This window comes from Tachyglossus aculeatus, chromosome 7 (genome assembly GCF_015852505.1).
Source record: "Tachyglossus aculeatus isolate mTacAcu1 chromosome 7, mTacAcu1.pri, whole genome shotgun sequence".
Classification (NCBI taxonomy): domain Eukaryota; kingdom Metazoa; phylum Chordata; class Mammalia; order Monotremata; family Tachyglossidae; genus Tachyglossus; species Tachyglossus aculeatus.
In genome coordinates this window covers 29,102,489-29,119,675 of record NC_052072.1, presented here as the reverse complement: position 1 = coordinate 29,119,675, position 17,187 = coordinate 29,102,489, and the positions used below count along the sequence as shown (strand labels likewise).

General features: G+C 51.2%; 1 protein-coding gene across 1 annotated transcript in view; it reads left to right on the top strand.

The window, feature by feature from the left end:
- Positions 1-17,187, top strand: part of LGR6 (leucine rich repeat containing G protein-coupled receptor 6) — a 158,055-nt gene that overhangs the window by 42,740 nt on the left and 98,128 nt on the right. Inside the window, exon 4 of the mRNA XM_038749426.1 lies at positions 5,343-5,414. Coding sequence (XP_038605354.1) covers positions 5,343-5,414 — 72 coding nt within the window. The remainder of the gene's footprint in view (positions 1-5,342; positions 5,415-17,187) is intronic.

Below are 17,187 nucleotides of genomic sequence, written 5' to 3'. Positions count from 1 at the left end.
TCACAGTACAAGAGGGAGGGAGAACAAGGTCACTCATTTTATCCCCATTTTAGAGATGAAGATATGGAGGCCCCGAGGGGCTGACTGAGTTGCCCAAGGCTATACTGCAATCTAAGTTTCCCAGTCACATGACATCATACTAGGCCCTAAATACTCTATAAGCCCCCACTATTGTGTTTTGAACACAGAGTGCGATCAATGATTGTTGTTGATGATGATGAAGATAAGGGCAAGATAGCGCCAGTTGAGTGGCCTATTATAGAGAATGAAGAACCATTCCTCGATGTAGAACCATCCTGCCTTTCACTGGGCACATCCCCTCCCTCACCTCTCTCTTCATATCCAACAGACGATCACTCCCTACCTTCAGAAGCCTTGTTAAAATCACATCGTCTCCAAGAGGCCTTCCCCGACTAAGCCCTCATTTCCTCAACTCCTTTAAGTAGCCTTTCCCCTAACTATAATTACCTTGGCAGCAAGGACTAGGTCTCTGTTGTATTGTACTCTCCCAAGCGCTTAGTACAGTACTCTACATACAGAGGGTCCTCAATAAATGCCGCAGATTGATAAGGAAGATGTCTAGATGCCATTCAGGCACTATGGTGGTCAGTCGGTTGTATTTATTGAAAGCTTGCTTTGTAGGTCTAGGGGAAGCCTTAGGAATGGATGAGGTGATTCTTTCAGTCAATCGTATTTATTGAGCACTTACTTTGTACAGAGCACTGTACTGAGTGCTTGGGAGAGTACAATACAGCAATAAACAGATTCCCTGCCCCCAACATGTTTACATTTTAAAGTGGGGGAAAACAGATATTGATACAAATAAATAAATTACAGATATGAGCATAAGTGCTGTGGCACTGGGAGGGGGGAAGAGCAAAGGGAGCAAGTCTGGCAACACCAAAGGGAGTGGGAGATGAGGAAAGGCAGGGCTTAGTCTGGGAAGAGATGTGCCTTGAAGGAGGAGAGTAATTATCTGTTGGATTTGAGGAGGGAGGGTGTTCCTGGCCAGAGGCAAGACATGGGCTAGTGGTCAGCGGTGAGTTAGGCGAGATCGAGGCACAATGAGAATGTTGATGCTAGAGGAGCGAAGTGTGCAGGCTGGGTTGTAGAAGTAGAGAAGTGAGGTAGGAGAAGACAAGGTGGTGGAGTGCTTCAATGCCAATGGTGAGGAGTTTTTGTTTGATGTGGAAGTGGATTGACAACCACTGGAGCTTTTTGAGGAGCTGGGTGACATGTCTGGGGCCTCCCAGAGTGAGAGGAGGAGGAGGAGGAGGAGGAGGAAGAGACATCAGAGAGCTGAGGTGTGTTGGCTTCTGGGTAAGATGGCTTGGGTAGTTAGAAGAATGGGGAGGTGAGGTCTAGGAGGAGGGAGGAAAGTCAGAAAGAAGAGAGTTGGAGAACTGGAAGCTGGAGGGGCAGGGAAGATGTTGGCACTGAGCCTCTGGCCCTGAGCCTTCTGGACGTCCCCAGCACATTCTGTCGGACACATGCTGCAGGGCCCTGTGATTCCTCCTTGGCAGACTTCACAGGATGCACAGCAGGGAGTGTGGGGAGTGATTCCCTTAGATGCTTATTTGCTTAGTGATGTGGGGAAGCACAAGGCACAGCACCAATACCCCTGGCTTGTCCACCTGCCTGATGGTCTGGTAGCATTACTACAGCATCATCCCCTGGTCTTCTGAGCTGGGTCTTGCATCAACGTAAGGGGAAGAAGTCAGAGCCCTTCTCTCTGGTGCCAGCAGCGGGTGAGGTGGGAAGGGAGGCAGTGGGGACTGCTTGGCCTCGGGGAGGGTTTGGGGACAGATCACTGGAGGCGGCTTGCAAGAGGTTAACAGGAGAAGATGCTGGAACATCTCTCAACAGGTTCACCTTGACCGTTCCTCTGCCTCCAGAGTGTAGTGGGTCATCCAGTGTGGCCCCCAGCCCAAGAGAGGCCTCCCTCTTCTCGGTAGTATTTTTTTTTAGTGCTTACTATTCATTCATTCATTCAATCGTATTTATTGAGCACTTACTGTGTGCAGAGCACTGTACTAAGTGCTTGAGAAGTACAAGTTGGAAACATATAGAGACGGTCCCTACCCAACAGTGGGCTCACAGTCTAGAAGGGGGAGATGGACAACAAAACAAAACATATTAACAAAATAAAATAAATAGAATAGCAAATATGTACGAGTAAAATAGAGTAATCAATCTGTACAAACATATATACAGGTGCTGTAGGGAGGGGAAGGAGGTAGGGCGGGGGGATTCATTCATTCAATCGTATTTATTGAGCGCTTACTGTGTGCAGAGCACTGTACGAAGCGCTTGGGAAGGACAAATTGGCAACATCTAGAGACGGTCCCTACCCCACAGCAGGCTTACAGTCTAGAAGGGGGAGACAGACAACAAAACAAAACATATTAACAAAATAAAATAAATAGAATAGTCAATACGTACGAGTAAAGTCAATAGAGTAATCAATCTGTACAAACATATATACAGGTGCTGTGGGGAGGGGAAGGTGGTAGGCGGGGGGGATGGAGGGGGAGAACCTGAGGTTGTACTATGTGCGGAGCACTGTACTAAATGCTTGGGTGAGTACAGTACAACAGAAATAGTAGACCTGTCCCCTGCCCTTCTAGACTGGAAGCTTGCTGTGGGTAGGGAACCTGTCTGTTATATTGTATTCTCCCAAGCCCTTAGTATGGTGCTGTCCCACAGTAAGCACTCAATAAATTTAATAATAATAATGATGGCATTTATTAAGCGCTTGCTATGTGCAAAGCACAGTTCTAAGCGCTGGGGAGGTTACAAGGTGATCAGGTTGTCCCACGGGGGGCTCACAGTCTTAATCCCCATTTTACAGACGAGGGAACTGAGGCCCAGAGAAGTTAAGTGACTTGCCCAAAGTCACACAGCTGACATTGGCGGAGCCGGGATTTGAACCCATGAATTCTGACTCCAAAGCCTGTGCTCTTTACACTGAGCCACACTGCGACTGACTGACTGCCCAAAATGATCTTACATTCTAGAGGGGAGAAGTTGAGGCAGGAGAGTGGATTGGAGCCGGGCAGAAAATAGCACAGAAGCTGCCTGCAGTGGGTGACCCTTGCCCCAGGTTCCTTAGCTCGGCCCTGGGGTGGCTTTAGACAGAGGCTCAGGTTCATGGCAGGCTAACTGATCGGTGCTCAACTGCCAGTAGCCCATGGGAATGGAAGTGAAGACATTAACCTGGCCAGTTAGCCCCACCTCCTAGAGAGGTCATTTTAGATATCCCCTCTCCTGTTAATCTGTCAATCAATCCATCCATCCATCAGTAGTATTTATTGGGCACTTGCTTTGTGCAGAGCACTGTACTCTGTTTGGGAGCGTTCAGTGGAGTTGGTGGACATAGTCCCTAACATCAAGGAGTCTGCAGGCTCTCCAGCGAGACAGACCCTAAAATAAATTACCAGTCTCCCCACTCCCACCCAGAATTGGCCTGATATCCTGAAAACTTGACATGGTGAGTCTGTGAGATGAAGATAGTTTAATGCCATTTTAGCCCCTCTTGACTCCCACTGGCCCTTTCCCTGGCCACAGCCCTCCCAGGTTCCTACTCTATCTGCTTCCGTCTCCGATATGAGGCCTTAGAGGTGCTCTGTGCTTTGCATTCTGCTCTGTGCTCCAAGGACTCCAGTCCATCCCATCTTCCCCACCACCATGCATGCAGATATTGATGTCCTAGTGCATAGACTTAGACGCTTGCAGGCCAGAGACACAATCAAACAAGGAAACACGCATACATACCCACAAATGCTCCTGCATCCAACATGATTCAAGCTAGCCCATACCACCATACACTGCCCCATCACATGCCCCTCATTCACACACCCATTTGTGCTTCTCTCTCTCCATACTTCTCCACATGCTCTGACACAAGTATTTCACACTTCCAAGTGCCCCCCCCAACCCCACACACTAGCATAAACGAAGCATATGATGTTGTCCAACTCTACATAGGTTCACACATGTCCCATGGACACACACTGGCCACATGTCTACTCAGAGGCTGGGTATCACCCAGGTTCTAGGGGACAAAGGAGGGAGGGACAGGTTTTTTTAGACTGTGAGCCCACTGTTGGGTAGGGACTGTCTCTATATGTTGCCAACTTGTACTTCCCAAGCGCTTAGTACAGTGCTCTGCACACAGTAAGCGCTCAACAAATACGATTGATGATGATGTTTGGGGCAGGAGTGGCACAGTAGGTCAGCAGGGGCTGCCCATGGAGAGGGGCCTGCAGGAAGAAAATGAGTTGATTTCTCCCCCACTTGTAAGAACCCTCTTCAAACCCAACTGGTTGGAATCTCCTCCTCCTCCCCTTTCCTCCTCCTCCTCCTCCTCCTCTCCCTCCTCCTTGTCCTTATCCTCATCTTCCTTGTCTTTCTCCTTGTTGTCATTCCCACCCCTGCCATTCCTCCATTTCCCCCTACCCAGCTGCATCCCTCAGCTGCCAGCCCTGATCCATAATGGAGATGGAGGAAAGCATGATCATTTTTTTTTCATGGTATTTAGATGCCTACTATGTGGCAGGCACTGTAGATAGAAGCTAATCAGGTTGGATGCAATCCATGCCCCATATGGGGTTCATGGTCTTAATCTCCATTTTACAGATGAGGTAACTGAGGCACAGAGAAGTTAAATGACTTGCTCAAGGTCACATGGCAGGTGGGAGTGGAGTTGGGGTTAGAACCCAAGTCCTTCTAATTCCCAGGCTCATGCTCTATCCACAAGGCCATGCTGCTTGTCATGTAGGCTGCTCCAGAAATCCAGAAGGGGAGGGAGAGGAGGCTGAAGCCAGCAGCTGAAAGTTGCCAAAAAGACTTTCCTAACGTTTCCGTCTCTTTGCCCCAATAAAAAACATCCCTTTGCCAGTGTCATAGGTGGGGAAATTGAAATCTGGAGCATGGTGGGGGATACATAGATCCAACATTCCTTGTTTAATGAGGAGGTGGCTAGAGGAATCATGCCTCACCCAGCACTGTTTTTGCTCCCTTAAAAAGCTCCTCATCCCAGAAAGATGCCAGAATGCAGGGACCCTACCACCAAACCCTTTGTTTCCCCAGATAAGAGAGGAGATGCCTGCCCCTCCCCAGCCATCCATCCCCTCCCCTTACACCATGTCATCCCATCTGCTAATGAAGGGGCAGCCGCCCCAGGCTCCTCAGCGGCGGGCCCTGGGTCCCCATGGTGGGGAGGGAGAGGTGGGGCCAGGGGGAAAAGGAAGAAAACCTCATTGTGTTCTCTGTGTGTGTGTGTGTGTATGTGTATGTGTGTGTGTATCTGTCTTTAAAACCCTTTTCTCTTCTAATTATAGGATGTTGCAGAATAACCAGCTGGGCCGCATCCCTGCTGAGGCATTGTGGGAGCTTCCTAACCTCCAGTCTCTGTAAGTCATTAGAGCCCCGACACTTTGAGCTCCGGCGAGGCGTGTCTTGGGGCGGGCGGCTTCCCTGGGTCTGAGTCATATGGCCCTCCCTTTGTCCTGGACCCTCTGGCCCCCACACCTCACTCCAGCTCTCTTTTCGACTCCCCCGAGATGAGGTTCAGCACAATTACTTTGTTTTTGGTGTGTGGGGGTGCATGTGTGCGTGTGTGCACGTGCCCAGTGGCTTGCACACTTTTCAGAGAAGGAACGTGCTCCCAGGAGAAATGTGGGAACAAGAGCTCCCCGTGTGGACCACCAGGATGGGGCGTTCTACCCCAGCGACCAGCGGTTAGCCATGGGGTAGACAGGATGCCGGCCCTAAGTCCTGGCAAAGGCCCTGTGGGGGCTGACTCCCCCTCCTCCCGCTTCTGACCTTCCCACCACCTTTGGGATCGGAACCCGCCCTGATGTTTTGGCTCTTCCCCACTGCCCTTGGTGTGTCTGGGCACTGACTCCGCCCTCAGAAGCGGGAAAGTCTGGGAGGCCGAGGCTGGGTCTGGCTTGTGTTAGAGACCTCATCCCAGACACCCCCACTTCCTGGGCAGGCCTATTTCCCTAACTCTGACCAGTCACTATCTGCACCAAGAACTCCTGTGATTCCCCTGCCGTGACTCCCCTCCCTGATTCCCTACTCAGAGCTTCCATCGCTTCTGAGCTGACCTAGGCCCAGCCCTTCAGGCCCCCCCTTAGCCTGGACCAGCCCAGTCTGAGCCAGCAGGGGCTGAGGGCATTGGTGAAGTGTATGGGGGTGATAGATGTTGGACATTTACTTTAGGAGCGTAGGTCTTGGGTACTTGGGACTAAAGGCTATGACCCTGTTCCCAGTGGCCTCTGGAGAGGGCCAGCATGTGAGCCCGCTGTTGGGTAGGGACTGTCTCTATGTGTTGCCGACTTGTACTTCGCAAGCGCTTAGTACAGTGCTCTGCACACAATAAGTGCTCAATAAATACGATTGATTGATTGATTGATTGGGAGTGGGGAGAAGGACTGCACTGTCCAGGGATGAGGAGGGACTGGAGCTGCTCGGTCTGTGGTGTCTGCCTCTTCTCTAGGCTAGGAACTTTGACCCCCCCCAGTCGCCAAGGTTTGCCCAGGGCGAGAGGAATTAAAAAATACCTGAAGATGGTTTCACTCTTTTGGTCACCATTTTCAAGCCCTCCAGGACCCTCCCCTCATCCCACCAAGAGATAGAGCACGGTGGTCAGCTGCTGGGCTGTCTGAGAAGGGAAAGGCAATGGACCCACCCAACAGTGAAGGCTTGTGATGGGAGAATTCCTGCCACTCCTGCAAGGGTACCTTTATCCTAGGCCCTTCCTTTCCTACTCTGGTTCTTCTCCTCTCTGCTGCAGCTGCTTTTGTCTCTGCTTCTCCTGGCTCCGATTCCTCGACCAGCTTTGGGTGTCATTCATTCATTCATTCATTCAATTGCATTTATTGAGCGCTTATTGTGAACATCTTAAGAGGCCCATTTGGCTGCTCCCTTCCTTCTGTTCTGTGCTCCATGGCACTCTGCTCTCCTTCAGACATAGTAGTTTAGAAGGGGCTCACTCTCGCTCTCTTTCTCTCTCCTGCCTGTGTTCCCTGGGGCCCCTGCTCTCAATGAGCTCTTCAGCCTGGCAGTTACCTGCAGCCAGGGATTTGGTAGTATATCTTTCCTCCTCCCCATCCCCCTGCCCTGCCTCCTTCCCCTCCCCACAGCACCTGCATATATGTTGTACAGATTTATTACTCTATTTTACTTGTACATAGTTACTATTTATTTTGTCAGTGATGTGCATCTAGCTTTAATTCTATTTGTTCTGACGACTTGACACCTGTCCACATGTTTTGTTTTATTGTCTATCTCCCCTTTCTAGACTGTGAGCCCGTTGTTGGGTAGGGACCGTCTCTGTGTGTTGCCAACTTGTACTTCCCAAGTGCTTGGTACAGTGCTCTGCACACAGTAAGCGCTCAATAAATACAATTGAATGAATGAATGAATCTGGCCCAGAACCATCTATTGTGCAGGGCTGGACTGCCCAGTGACGTCCACAGAGTCAGGATCACAGGGCTGTCCATTAGGCGTCAGGAGATCAAAGATCAAGGAGAGGCAGGCGGGGCACAGCCCTGGGGCGGTGGGGGGTAATTTCAACCTCTGTGCCTGTCTCAGTAGGTGACACAACATTGCAGGGAGATGAGGCAGTCAGCTGGACCACACCCAACCAGGTGGCCCCAGGGCATACTGGACACCCAGGGCCTCAGCCTTGTTGGAACAGCTGAAGTGACCCATTCTCTTCTTAGAACCTCTCTAAGGGAGCTCCTGGTCCCTCACTGGACTCGCTTTCCAAGCACTTCGTACAGTGCTCTGCACGCAGTGAGCGCTCAATAAATACGATTGAATGAATGAACGTTTACCAGCGAGAGAGAATCCTAGGGATCCGGTAGGCCTCTGGACTTTTCTGAAAGCCAACAATCCACACTCCCTCCAAAGTCATGATGTCCATCCTCCTGCCTCCTAACAGAACTGTGGAAAACCTCAGCCAAGCCAGATAGTGGGGCAAAAGGGTGGTTTGCCTTTTTATCAAGATATACAGGAAAACCCTGCCCCCTAATAATAATAATTATGGAACTCATTAAGCACATACTATGTGCCAAACACTGTTCTAAGCACGGTTACAGATGAGGTAACTGAGGCCCAGAGAAGTTAAGTGACTTGCCCCAGATCACACAGCAGACATGTGGCAGAGCCAGGATTAGAACCCAGGTCCTTCTGATTCCCAGACCCATGATCTATCCACTAGACCACATTGTTTCTGTCCTCCTGCCCCCTTACCCACCCACCCCCAACCCTTCCAGGCCCCCATCTCAGTATCTCACATCCTTCACTTTCAAGAAGTACAAGATATTTCCTTTTGTCAAGTCCTCAGGGGAGAGAGACACAGCTGGCTCCCCTTCTCTGTATAATGACCTCTCCTAGATGGAGAACTGTTGGTGAGACTTCCTCAGTTTTCTCTTCTTCATGCTGGATAGTCCTCATTACCTTATTCTTCCTCAGGTCCCATTTTTTAACCTAATCACCTTTTCTCTCCCTTAGAGAAACCCCACTCATTCCATCAATTAATGCTCACTTTGTACCGTTCTAAGCATTTGGGAGAGTACAGTATGATAGAGTAGGTTGACAAGATACTTGCCCACAAAGAACTTATAGACTAGACATTAAAATATATTACAGATGGCTGTGGGTGTAAGTGCTGTGTATGTACATAATTGGATCCAGGTGGTAGAGGTGGCGAGGTAGACTGAGGCTCCACATGTGGGGGACTAGTGAACCAGTTCATGGCAGGATCTGGGAATCTGGACTTCCAGCCCCATCACCTTGAGGTCCATGTTAGAGAACAGACACAGGTTAGGGAAGGAACAGGCTTTTAATTGAACCAGGGAGAGGAGGGTGAATCACAAACAGACAGTCCATATCGGGAAGCCCAGATAAATCCAGGTTTGACAAAACTGAGTTAATAATAACTGTGGGATTGGTTAAATGCTTACTAATGGCAGGCAAGGTAATAATTATGGCATTTGTTAAGCAGTTACTATGAGCCAAACACTGTATTAAGCACTGGGGTGGATAAAAGCAAATCCAGTTCATTCTTTCATTCAATCGTATTTATTGAGTGCTTATGGTGTGCAGAGCACTGTACTAAGCGCTTGGAAAGTACAAGTCGGCAACATATAGAGACAGTCCCTACCCAACAACAGGCTCACAGTCTAGAAAGGGGAGGCAGACAACAACAAAAAAATCCAGTTGGACACAGTCCTTGTCCCATGTTGGGCTCACAGTCTCAATCCTCATTTTGCAGATGAGGTAACTGAGGCCCAGAGAAGTGAAGTGACTTTCCCAAGGTCACACAGTAGACAAGTGGCAGAGCTGGGATTAGAAGCCATGACCACCTGACTCTAGCCACCCCCCGCCTGTATTCTAGCCACTTCGCCATGCTGCTTCCCACACTTAGCACTGTACTTAGTGCTGGAGTAGAAACAAGAGTCAGGTTAGATGCAGGCTGGACTAGCGGATTCGAGTTGAGGTGGAGGACTGGCTCGAGGAGAGAGAGGAGAGGGAAGAGAGGGATATCTCCAAGAAGACTTCCTGGAGGAGGGAGAATGGGGTCCTACAAGTAGTTAGCGTGCTAGTCTCCCTGCCGACCCATGATAGAAGGCACATTACAGGCGCTACCTTCTGGAAATGTCATTCTCCAAGGTTGGGGAGGCTATCTGTGCCACCCATGGGGTTTCCCAGGATGCTCGTCACTAGAGTGTATGGGCCATAAGCCCGTGGCCTCCTTTCCGTAGACCCTCAGAGGGCAGCTTCTCTTCTCGGGGCCCTCGGGAGGTGTTGGAACGTGTTAGCACCCCAGCTCCACACGCTCTCCCTCCTGCCCTCCTCCCCGCAACCCCCGCACCCTGGCTGGCACCAAGTCAGGGCTGAGCTGCTCAGGGACGGGATGGTTTCCCCTAGGGTCATTCCTTGCTGCCGAGTGCCAACGAACCAAGAGATCGGGTTACTCTTTACTTAATGCCAAGGTGAGGTAAATCCTGGCAGAGGCCCCTCTCCTGGCCCTGGGGGAGCCTGGGAGAGGGAATGCATGACTGACAAAGGGAGGCATATGATCAGAAGATTGTGCTCCGCACCCCCGCATCTCAGTGTCCATTAATATGCCAATGTCTTCATCAGTTTTATGACATTGGGTAGTTACCAGGCCCTGGAGATTCACAGAACAAGAAGTTCATAGGCTGAAGAGCAAGTAGCCCCCAACCTCAACACCAGCTGCTGTCTACTCGGGCCTGGAGTCTGCCAGAGCCACAGTGATCCGGAGCTGGGATTGAGAGCCAGGGTTGAGGAGAGGGTCTTAGCTTTGCCCCCACATGGGGAGTTGGACTTTCCAACTCCTTCACCCCAACCCCAGCTAGATAATCTGGAGTGGGCTGGATGCTCCCCTGCCTACTCCAGTGCCCTGTCTTAGAGAAGCAGAGTGGCTTAGTGGAAACGACACGGGTTTGGGAGTCAGAGGACGTGGGTTCTAATCCCGGCTCTGCCACTTGTCTGCTCTGTGAACTTGGGGAAGTCACTTCACTTCTCTATGCCTCAGTTATCTCATCTGTAAAATGGGGATTGAGGCTGTGAGCCCCACATGGGCCAACCTGATTACCTTGTATCTATCCCAGCGCTTAGAACAGTGCTTGGCACATAGTAAGTGCTTAACAAATACCATAATTATTATTCTCTCCTTGGAACAGGCAGTCAAAAGCACTCTGCTTCCAGACCAGGAATTTTCCCTTTGAGCTTCTGGGAGAATTAAGGGGAAGAGACAGCAGGGGAGGCATTTGAGGATCCCCCTACCCACCCCCCCCGCCCACTTCCTATTGCTTCTTCTTGCCGGCAAAGCAAGGAATGCAAGAGTTGAAGCAAGCGAGATTAAGGTTAGAGTTATAAGAAGGACTGTCAACTTCCAGGCCCTCCTTTATGCCCACAGCCCAACACAAGGCATGAGCTGTTTGGTTTGGCCCAGGGATTGGCAGGAAACCACCTGGAGTGACAGTCTTCCCCCAAACTCTGGGTGCACGTGCTCCCTGGAGCAGGAGGGAGGTGGAGACGCCAGCTGTGTGTCAAGTCTGAGCTGAGGCCAAGGGAAACCACGAGAAGCCAGTAGAGCCATGGAGGGAAAACAGAGGCAAGGCTGGGCCCAGGGGAGGGGGAGAGAGTCAGGGAGACCACATGGAAAAGTGAAAAATAGTTAAAAGGAAACGTGGGTCTGAGGTGAGGGGAGGGGGAAACACAAGATGGCGGAGAGAGTTGCCAACCAGAAGTCCCTTGAGAGAAATCAAAAAGCACAATGGGAAAATTGGGGTGTGGAGGAGGGGCAGGGAGTGGAGAAACATGAAAAGCCCAGGCACCCTAGGGGGAAAATGGATAATTACCAAGGGCAACCACATGGACTCTCAGGGTCACATTGAGGAAATTAATCGGTAACAGTGCTGGGTTCAAAACTTGAAATTTGAATTCAAGCACATGTGCACACACTCCCCTCCCGTCCCCACAGGCATATATACTCCTCCCCCTGCACCCTCCTCAAAATGAAATCAAATCTAAAACACATTGGCCTCCTGTCTCTGAGGGGAAGGAAGCTGTGGAAAGCCGAGGGCAGGAAGAGAGTCTCGTGGGGTTCCATGGGATCTCAGGCCCTCTTTGGGCAGAGTCCGCCCCTGATTGTGAGCCCCCCGTGGGACAACCTCATCATCTTGTAACCTCCCCAGCGCTTAGAACAGTGCTTTGCGCATAGTAAGTGCTTAATAAATGCCATTACTACTACTATTCCCTGGGTGATGTTTGATATGCTGCCCAGACCCTCCGGTCCTGGGTCTTCCCTGTTCTGCCATGGAAGGATGAGACCCTCTTTTAGGTGAAGAGTTGAGGTTCTGGGGAGAAAGGCCAGAGAGCTCAGAGGGTCTGTTCCATGATCACATGGCTACTTATAGTATTTATTTAGCACTTACCATGTACCAGGCACTGTGCTAAGTGCTGGGGTGGATACAAGCAAATTGGGTTGGACACGGTCCCTGTCCCACATGGGGCTCACAGCATCAATCCCCATTTTACAGATGAGGTAACTGAGGCCCAGAGAAGTTAAGTGACTTTCCCAAGGTCACACAGCAGACAAGTGGTGGAGTCAGAATTAGAACCCAAGACCTTCTGACTCTCTAGCACATTTGCCCCACATTTGTCCACCTGTTGGAGCTGCCATGGGAAGTGGTGGTAGGACTGGCGGTGTCATGGTCCCTGAGCTCAGCTCTCCCTCATCCATTCCAGCTCCTCCAAGGGCATGGCAACAGTGAATGTGTGTGACGAGTACCCACCTGGAGGGAGGGTGGGAGAGAGGAATTATGGCACCCACAACCCCTCTTCATTCATTCAATCGTATTTATTGAGCACTTACTGTGTGCAGAGCACTGTACTAAGTGCTTGGGAAGTACAAGCTATGTACAAGTACCCTCTGTGAGGATACCCAGGGCAATTGGGCTCCACTCCTCAGCACCCTCTCCTCCCTGGGCCTGTGAGTGGGGCAACTGGGAAAGTCAACATCCAACAAGAAATCCGGTTCCCAGTGACAATTCCCTGGGGATCTGGGTTAGAAGGGGCAGTTTTGCATCTGAATTTCCTGCCTGTCACCAGATCGAGGAAGAGCAAACCATGATCATCTTTCCTGAGTGTGTCCAATAACTGGATCCCTCCTAGCCCTTTAATGTGATGGGGTTAGGGTTTTGGGGTGAGGGAAGGTGAGGTCTTTGGCATTTCAAGGATTCCTAAAGTGGTGAAGTGAGAAGGATTGGGGTTAGAGTGAGAGGGTGGGATGGGTGACCCGCCATCCCTGGGAGTTGGATACTGTGTTTAAAAAAAAAGGATTGGGGAATGGAAGAGATGACCTCGGGAACTTTCTTTCATCATCAATCATATTTATTGAGCGCTTACTGTGTGCAGGGCACTGTACTAAGCGCTTGGGCCCTCTTTGCCCTCCATTTCTCCCCCCCACACCTCCAGGGAGTTCTGCCATTCATCCTCTGGGTCAGTTTCTCCACTAGTAAGCCTTGCTATTCCCCAGTGGGCTTAGCCCATCTCTCCTGGTCCGCAGCCTCCTGCCCACCCGGTGGAACCCAGAGAGGCCACGGCACGAGACACAGAAGGCCCGACTATTTTTAATGTCCTGATTATACGCTGCTTTATTTGGATTCCCCCGGGTTCCGGGAGCTGATTGCTACTTACGGCTGGAGCAGCGGTGGCTCCGAGCCGCTCACGAAGCCGAACATGAGGAGCAGACCCCTGCAGCGGGCGGGAATGAGTGCACGGGGTAATTTGCCTTCTTGGGGTGCCAAGAAAGTGTCAGCCAACGTCTGGGTCCCAGGCCCCGATTGGGTGTTGGCGTCTGTTCCAAGCTCTGGGCTGGGTGGATTACAGGCCCAGGGGAGACCACCCAAGCGCCTCGCGGACACCCGTCTGCGCTGGCCCTGGCCCCCGGACCCCAGCTCGCCTCCGCCTTCCGTCCCTACGACTGGAGCTCGGCCGCGTCTCGGCGGCCAGAGGCCCCGAGGGCAGTTCTCGGCGGAGGGTCCCCCAACTTGCTGGAATGTGCCTCCCCAACTTGGGTGTGAACCTCCAGGGCCCGGCGTGAGACCCGGCTGCTACTGCAGGCCCAGGCCTGAGCCGGGTGGGAGGGCCCCAGAGGCCTGGGTTCCTTGGGAGCCAACCAGCTCGGAGTTGGACTCTCCGTCGATAGAGTAATTTGGGGCATGTGTGTAACTGTGCCCAGATGAAAATCCAATGGGTGGTTGCTACCCACTGAGAAAATAAAGGGGTTCTGCTGGCCAGAGGGGCGGTCTCACCACTGAGCCAGCGTATGTGTGTGTATGCATGTGAGAGAGACACACTGCAGGGTACAGTGCAGCTGGGGCTGGCCAGTTTCAGACAACCTGTGGCCGTTGCCCAGGGGCTTCACAGCACCTGACCTTTTCTAGAGTCAGAGGGATGCTAGGAAGCAGCCATGATTGGCCGCAAAGCTCCATCTTTACCTGGTCCTCTAGTGACATCACTCAGGAAGTCACCTATCCCCGGGAGCCTTGCCCTTAGGATGTCCTAAGTTCCACTTGACAGCATGGGAATTTGCTCAGGTTGCTAGGTAGAGAGGAAGCCCAGCATCAGTGAAGCTATGCTGAAGTCTTCTGTGCTCTTTCCTGGCCCTAGGTCCAGTCGGGCAGCTGAGGGTTGGGAATCCTCTTGGTATCCGACCTGAGCTGCATGACCAAGCCAGGACTGGGTAGTTGTCCACCATTAGGTTTTCTCTGGGCCCTCTCTCCCATCCAATTCTGTGATTCAATTCCTAGCTCTAAGCTGAGATTCAATTCCTAGCTCTAAGCTGACGTGACTGACTTTCCAAATAGGAAATGGGCCTGAAACTGCAGCTGGAAAGGTTGAGGTTAAACGTAAGGAAAAACTTCTGGAACTTCCCGGAAGGAACAGGTTACTGTTGGAGAGGAACGGGAGAAGCTTCCGTCTGCTGGGCTGGGTGGGCATGGTCCGGCCCGGGCCTGAGGGTGTGGAGGGTAAAAGGCCTCAGCCAGATTTTCATCTCATCCTTGGGCAAATGGTGGAATCATCATTTGAAGTTAGCGGTCCCAAGAAGGGATTCGCCCTGGCTGGTCCAGACCCACCCTCAGCCCCTAGTCGTTCTCAGAGAGGAAGAAGACGGGTCTGCAGGCGGGAGGATTTTCAAGACTCCGAGTAATTTTCCACCGGTTTATGAGCCTTCAGAGCCCCAGTTGCCAACACGTGGGCTTGGAGTGTGGAATGTCCGTGAGGCCGCGTGGAGCAGCTCCAAGCTGTGGCCTGACTGGGGCATCGCGGAACTGAGCCTTAGGGCCTTCTCCAGAGTCTCTGGTTTTTGCATTTTGGAAGGGAAATCATTTTATGGGCCTCTGGGACCCCTCGTCCCCAGCACCGAGGTGTTCCATTCCTCCTAGACCAGCCGCTTCCAAGTCAGCGGAGGTGTCTTCACACCGTCTGGCTCCGGACCCAGCTTCTGACTTCGGAAATCAAAGAAAAATGCCCACCCCCACATCTGGGATGATTTATTCTTTCATTAATTCGTTTGCTCAATCAAATTTATCAAGCACTTACTGAATGCAAATGATGATAATAATAGTAATAACGATGGTAGTTGTTAAGCGCTTACTATGTGCCAGGCACTGTACTAATTGCTGGGGTTATTTACAAGAAAATAGAGTTGGACACTGTCCCTGCCCTATGTGAGGCTCACAATTTCAATCCCACTAGACACAGAAAATTGAAGTGACTTGCTCAAGTCCATATAGGCAAGTAGTGGAGTCAGGATTAGAACTCACGACATTCTCACTCCCTATCCTGTGCTCTATGCCATGCTGCAAAGCACTGTACAGTTTAACAATAAAGATACACATTCCCTGTCCACAGTGAGCCCACAGTCTAGAGGGAGAGACACAGTCTGAAGGGGGAGATGCAGTCCAGGAGGGGTGGATGGGTCAATCTCCCAGGCTCAGAGAAGGGTTTGGGAATCTGGGGAGGAATACAAGGTTGGAAGTCTTTCCTGGGGAGCCTGGAGAGGAGAAGCCCTGCCCATCCAACTCACATGTCTGGACCGGGTCTGGTGCCACCTGTTATTGCGGCGGGAGGAGTGGGGAGTGGATGAGGCAAACTTCCAGAGACCAGTTAGCTAGGGGCACTTGAAGGAGTGAGTGACCCCAGCGGTTCACCACCCTCCCCCTGAGACACAGCAGCTGCCAGAGATTGAGCCCGACCGTGCTCTGTATTGGTCGAGAAGCAGCGTGGCTCAGTGGAAATAATAATAATAATAATAATGATAATAATAATAATAATAATAATAATAATAATGGCATTTATTAAGTGCTTACTATGTGCAAAGCACTACTCTAAGCACTGGGGAGGTTACAAGGTGATCAGGTTGTCCCACGTGGGGCTCACAGTCTTAATCCCCATTTTACAGATGAGGGAACTGAGGCACAAAGAAGTCAAGTAACTTGCCCAAAGTCACACAGCTGACAGTTGGCGGGGCTGGGATTTGAGATAATAATTATGGTACTTGTTAGCTTATTATGTGCCAAGCACTATTCTAAGCACTGGGGTAAATACAAGTTAATCAAGGTTCAGCACAGTCCCTGTCCCACAAGGGGCTCACATTCTCAGTCCCCATTTTACACATGAGGTCACTGAGGCCCAGAGAAGTGAAGCGACTTGCCCAGGGTCTCACGGCAGGGTTGTGGCAGAGCCGGGATTGGAATTCATGACTTTCTGAGTCGCAGGCCCGGGCTCTATCCACTATACCATGCTGCTTCTCGGGTAGGGAGGGGTAGGAAGGGCACCGCCCGCCCGGGTCCGGACTCACGGAGCACGGGCTGTGGAGTCAGAGGTCATGGGTTCAAATCCCGGCTCCGCCAGTTGTCGGCTGTGTGACTTTGGGCAAGTCACTTCACTTCTCTGGGCCTCAGTTCCCTCATCTGGAAAATGAGGATGAAGATTGCGAGCCCCCCGTGGGACAACCTGATCACCTTGTAACCTCCCCAGCGCTTAGAGCAGTGCTTTGCACATAGTAAGCGCTTAATAAATGCTATCGTCATCATCACCTGCTGAGGGCAGAGCTTTGTGCTAGGCATAAAGATAGAGGAAGGAGGGGACTTAGTCCTAGTCCACGAAGAGCTGGCCCACTGTGGGGTAGGGACTGTCTCCTAATCTGTTGCCGAATTGTACTTTCCAAGCACTTAGTACAGTGCTGTACACACAGTAAGCGCTCAATAGATATGACTGAATGAATGATGAACAGTCGCTCCTAGATGCAAGTGAACAGAGATATATGCCTCGAGAGAGAAGCAGCTTGAGTTTACAAAAAAACCACACCTGGAGAGGAGAGCCAAGGTGCTCTAAGTCTGAGGGCACAAAGAGAGAGCAGCCTGATGCCATCATCAGTATCAACAGACTTCACTGAGCATCTCTGTGAGCAGAGCACTGTGCTCAGTGCATGGGGAGCATTGAGATGAAGTCATCATCATCATCAATTGTATTTATTGAGCGCTTACTGTGTGCAGAGCACTGTACTAAGCGCTTGGGAAGTACAAGTTGGCAACATATAGAGACAGTCCCTACCCAACAGTGGGCTCACAG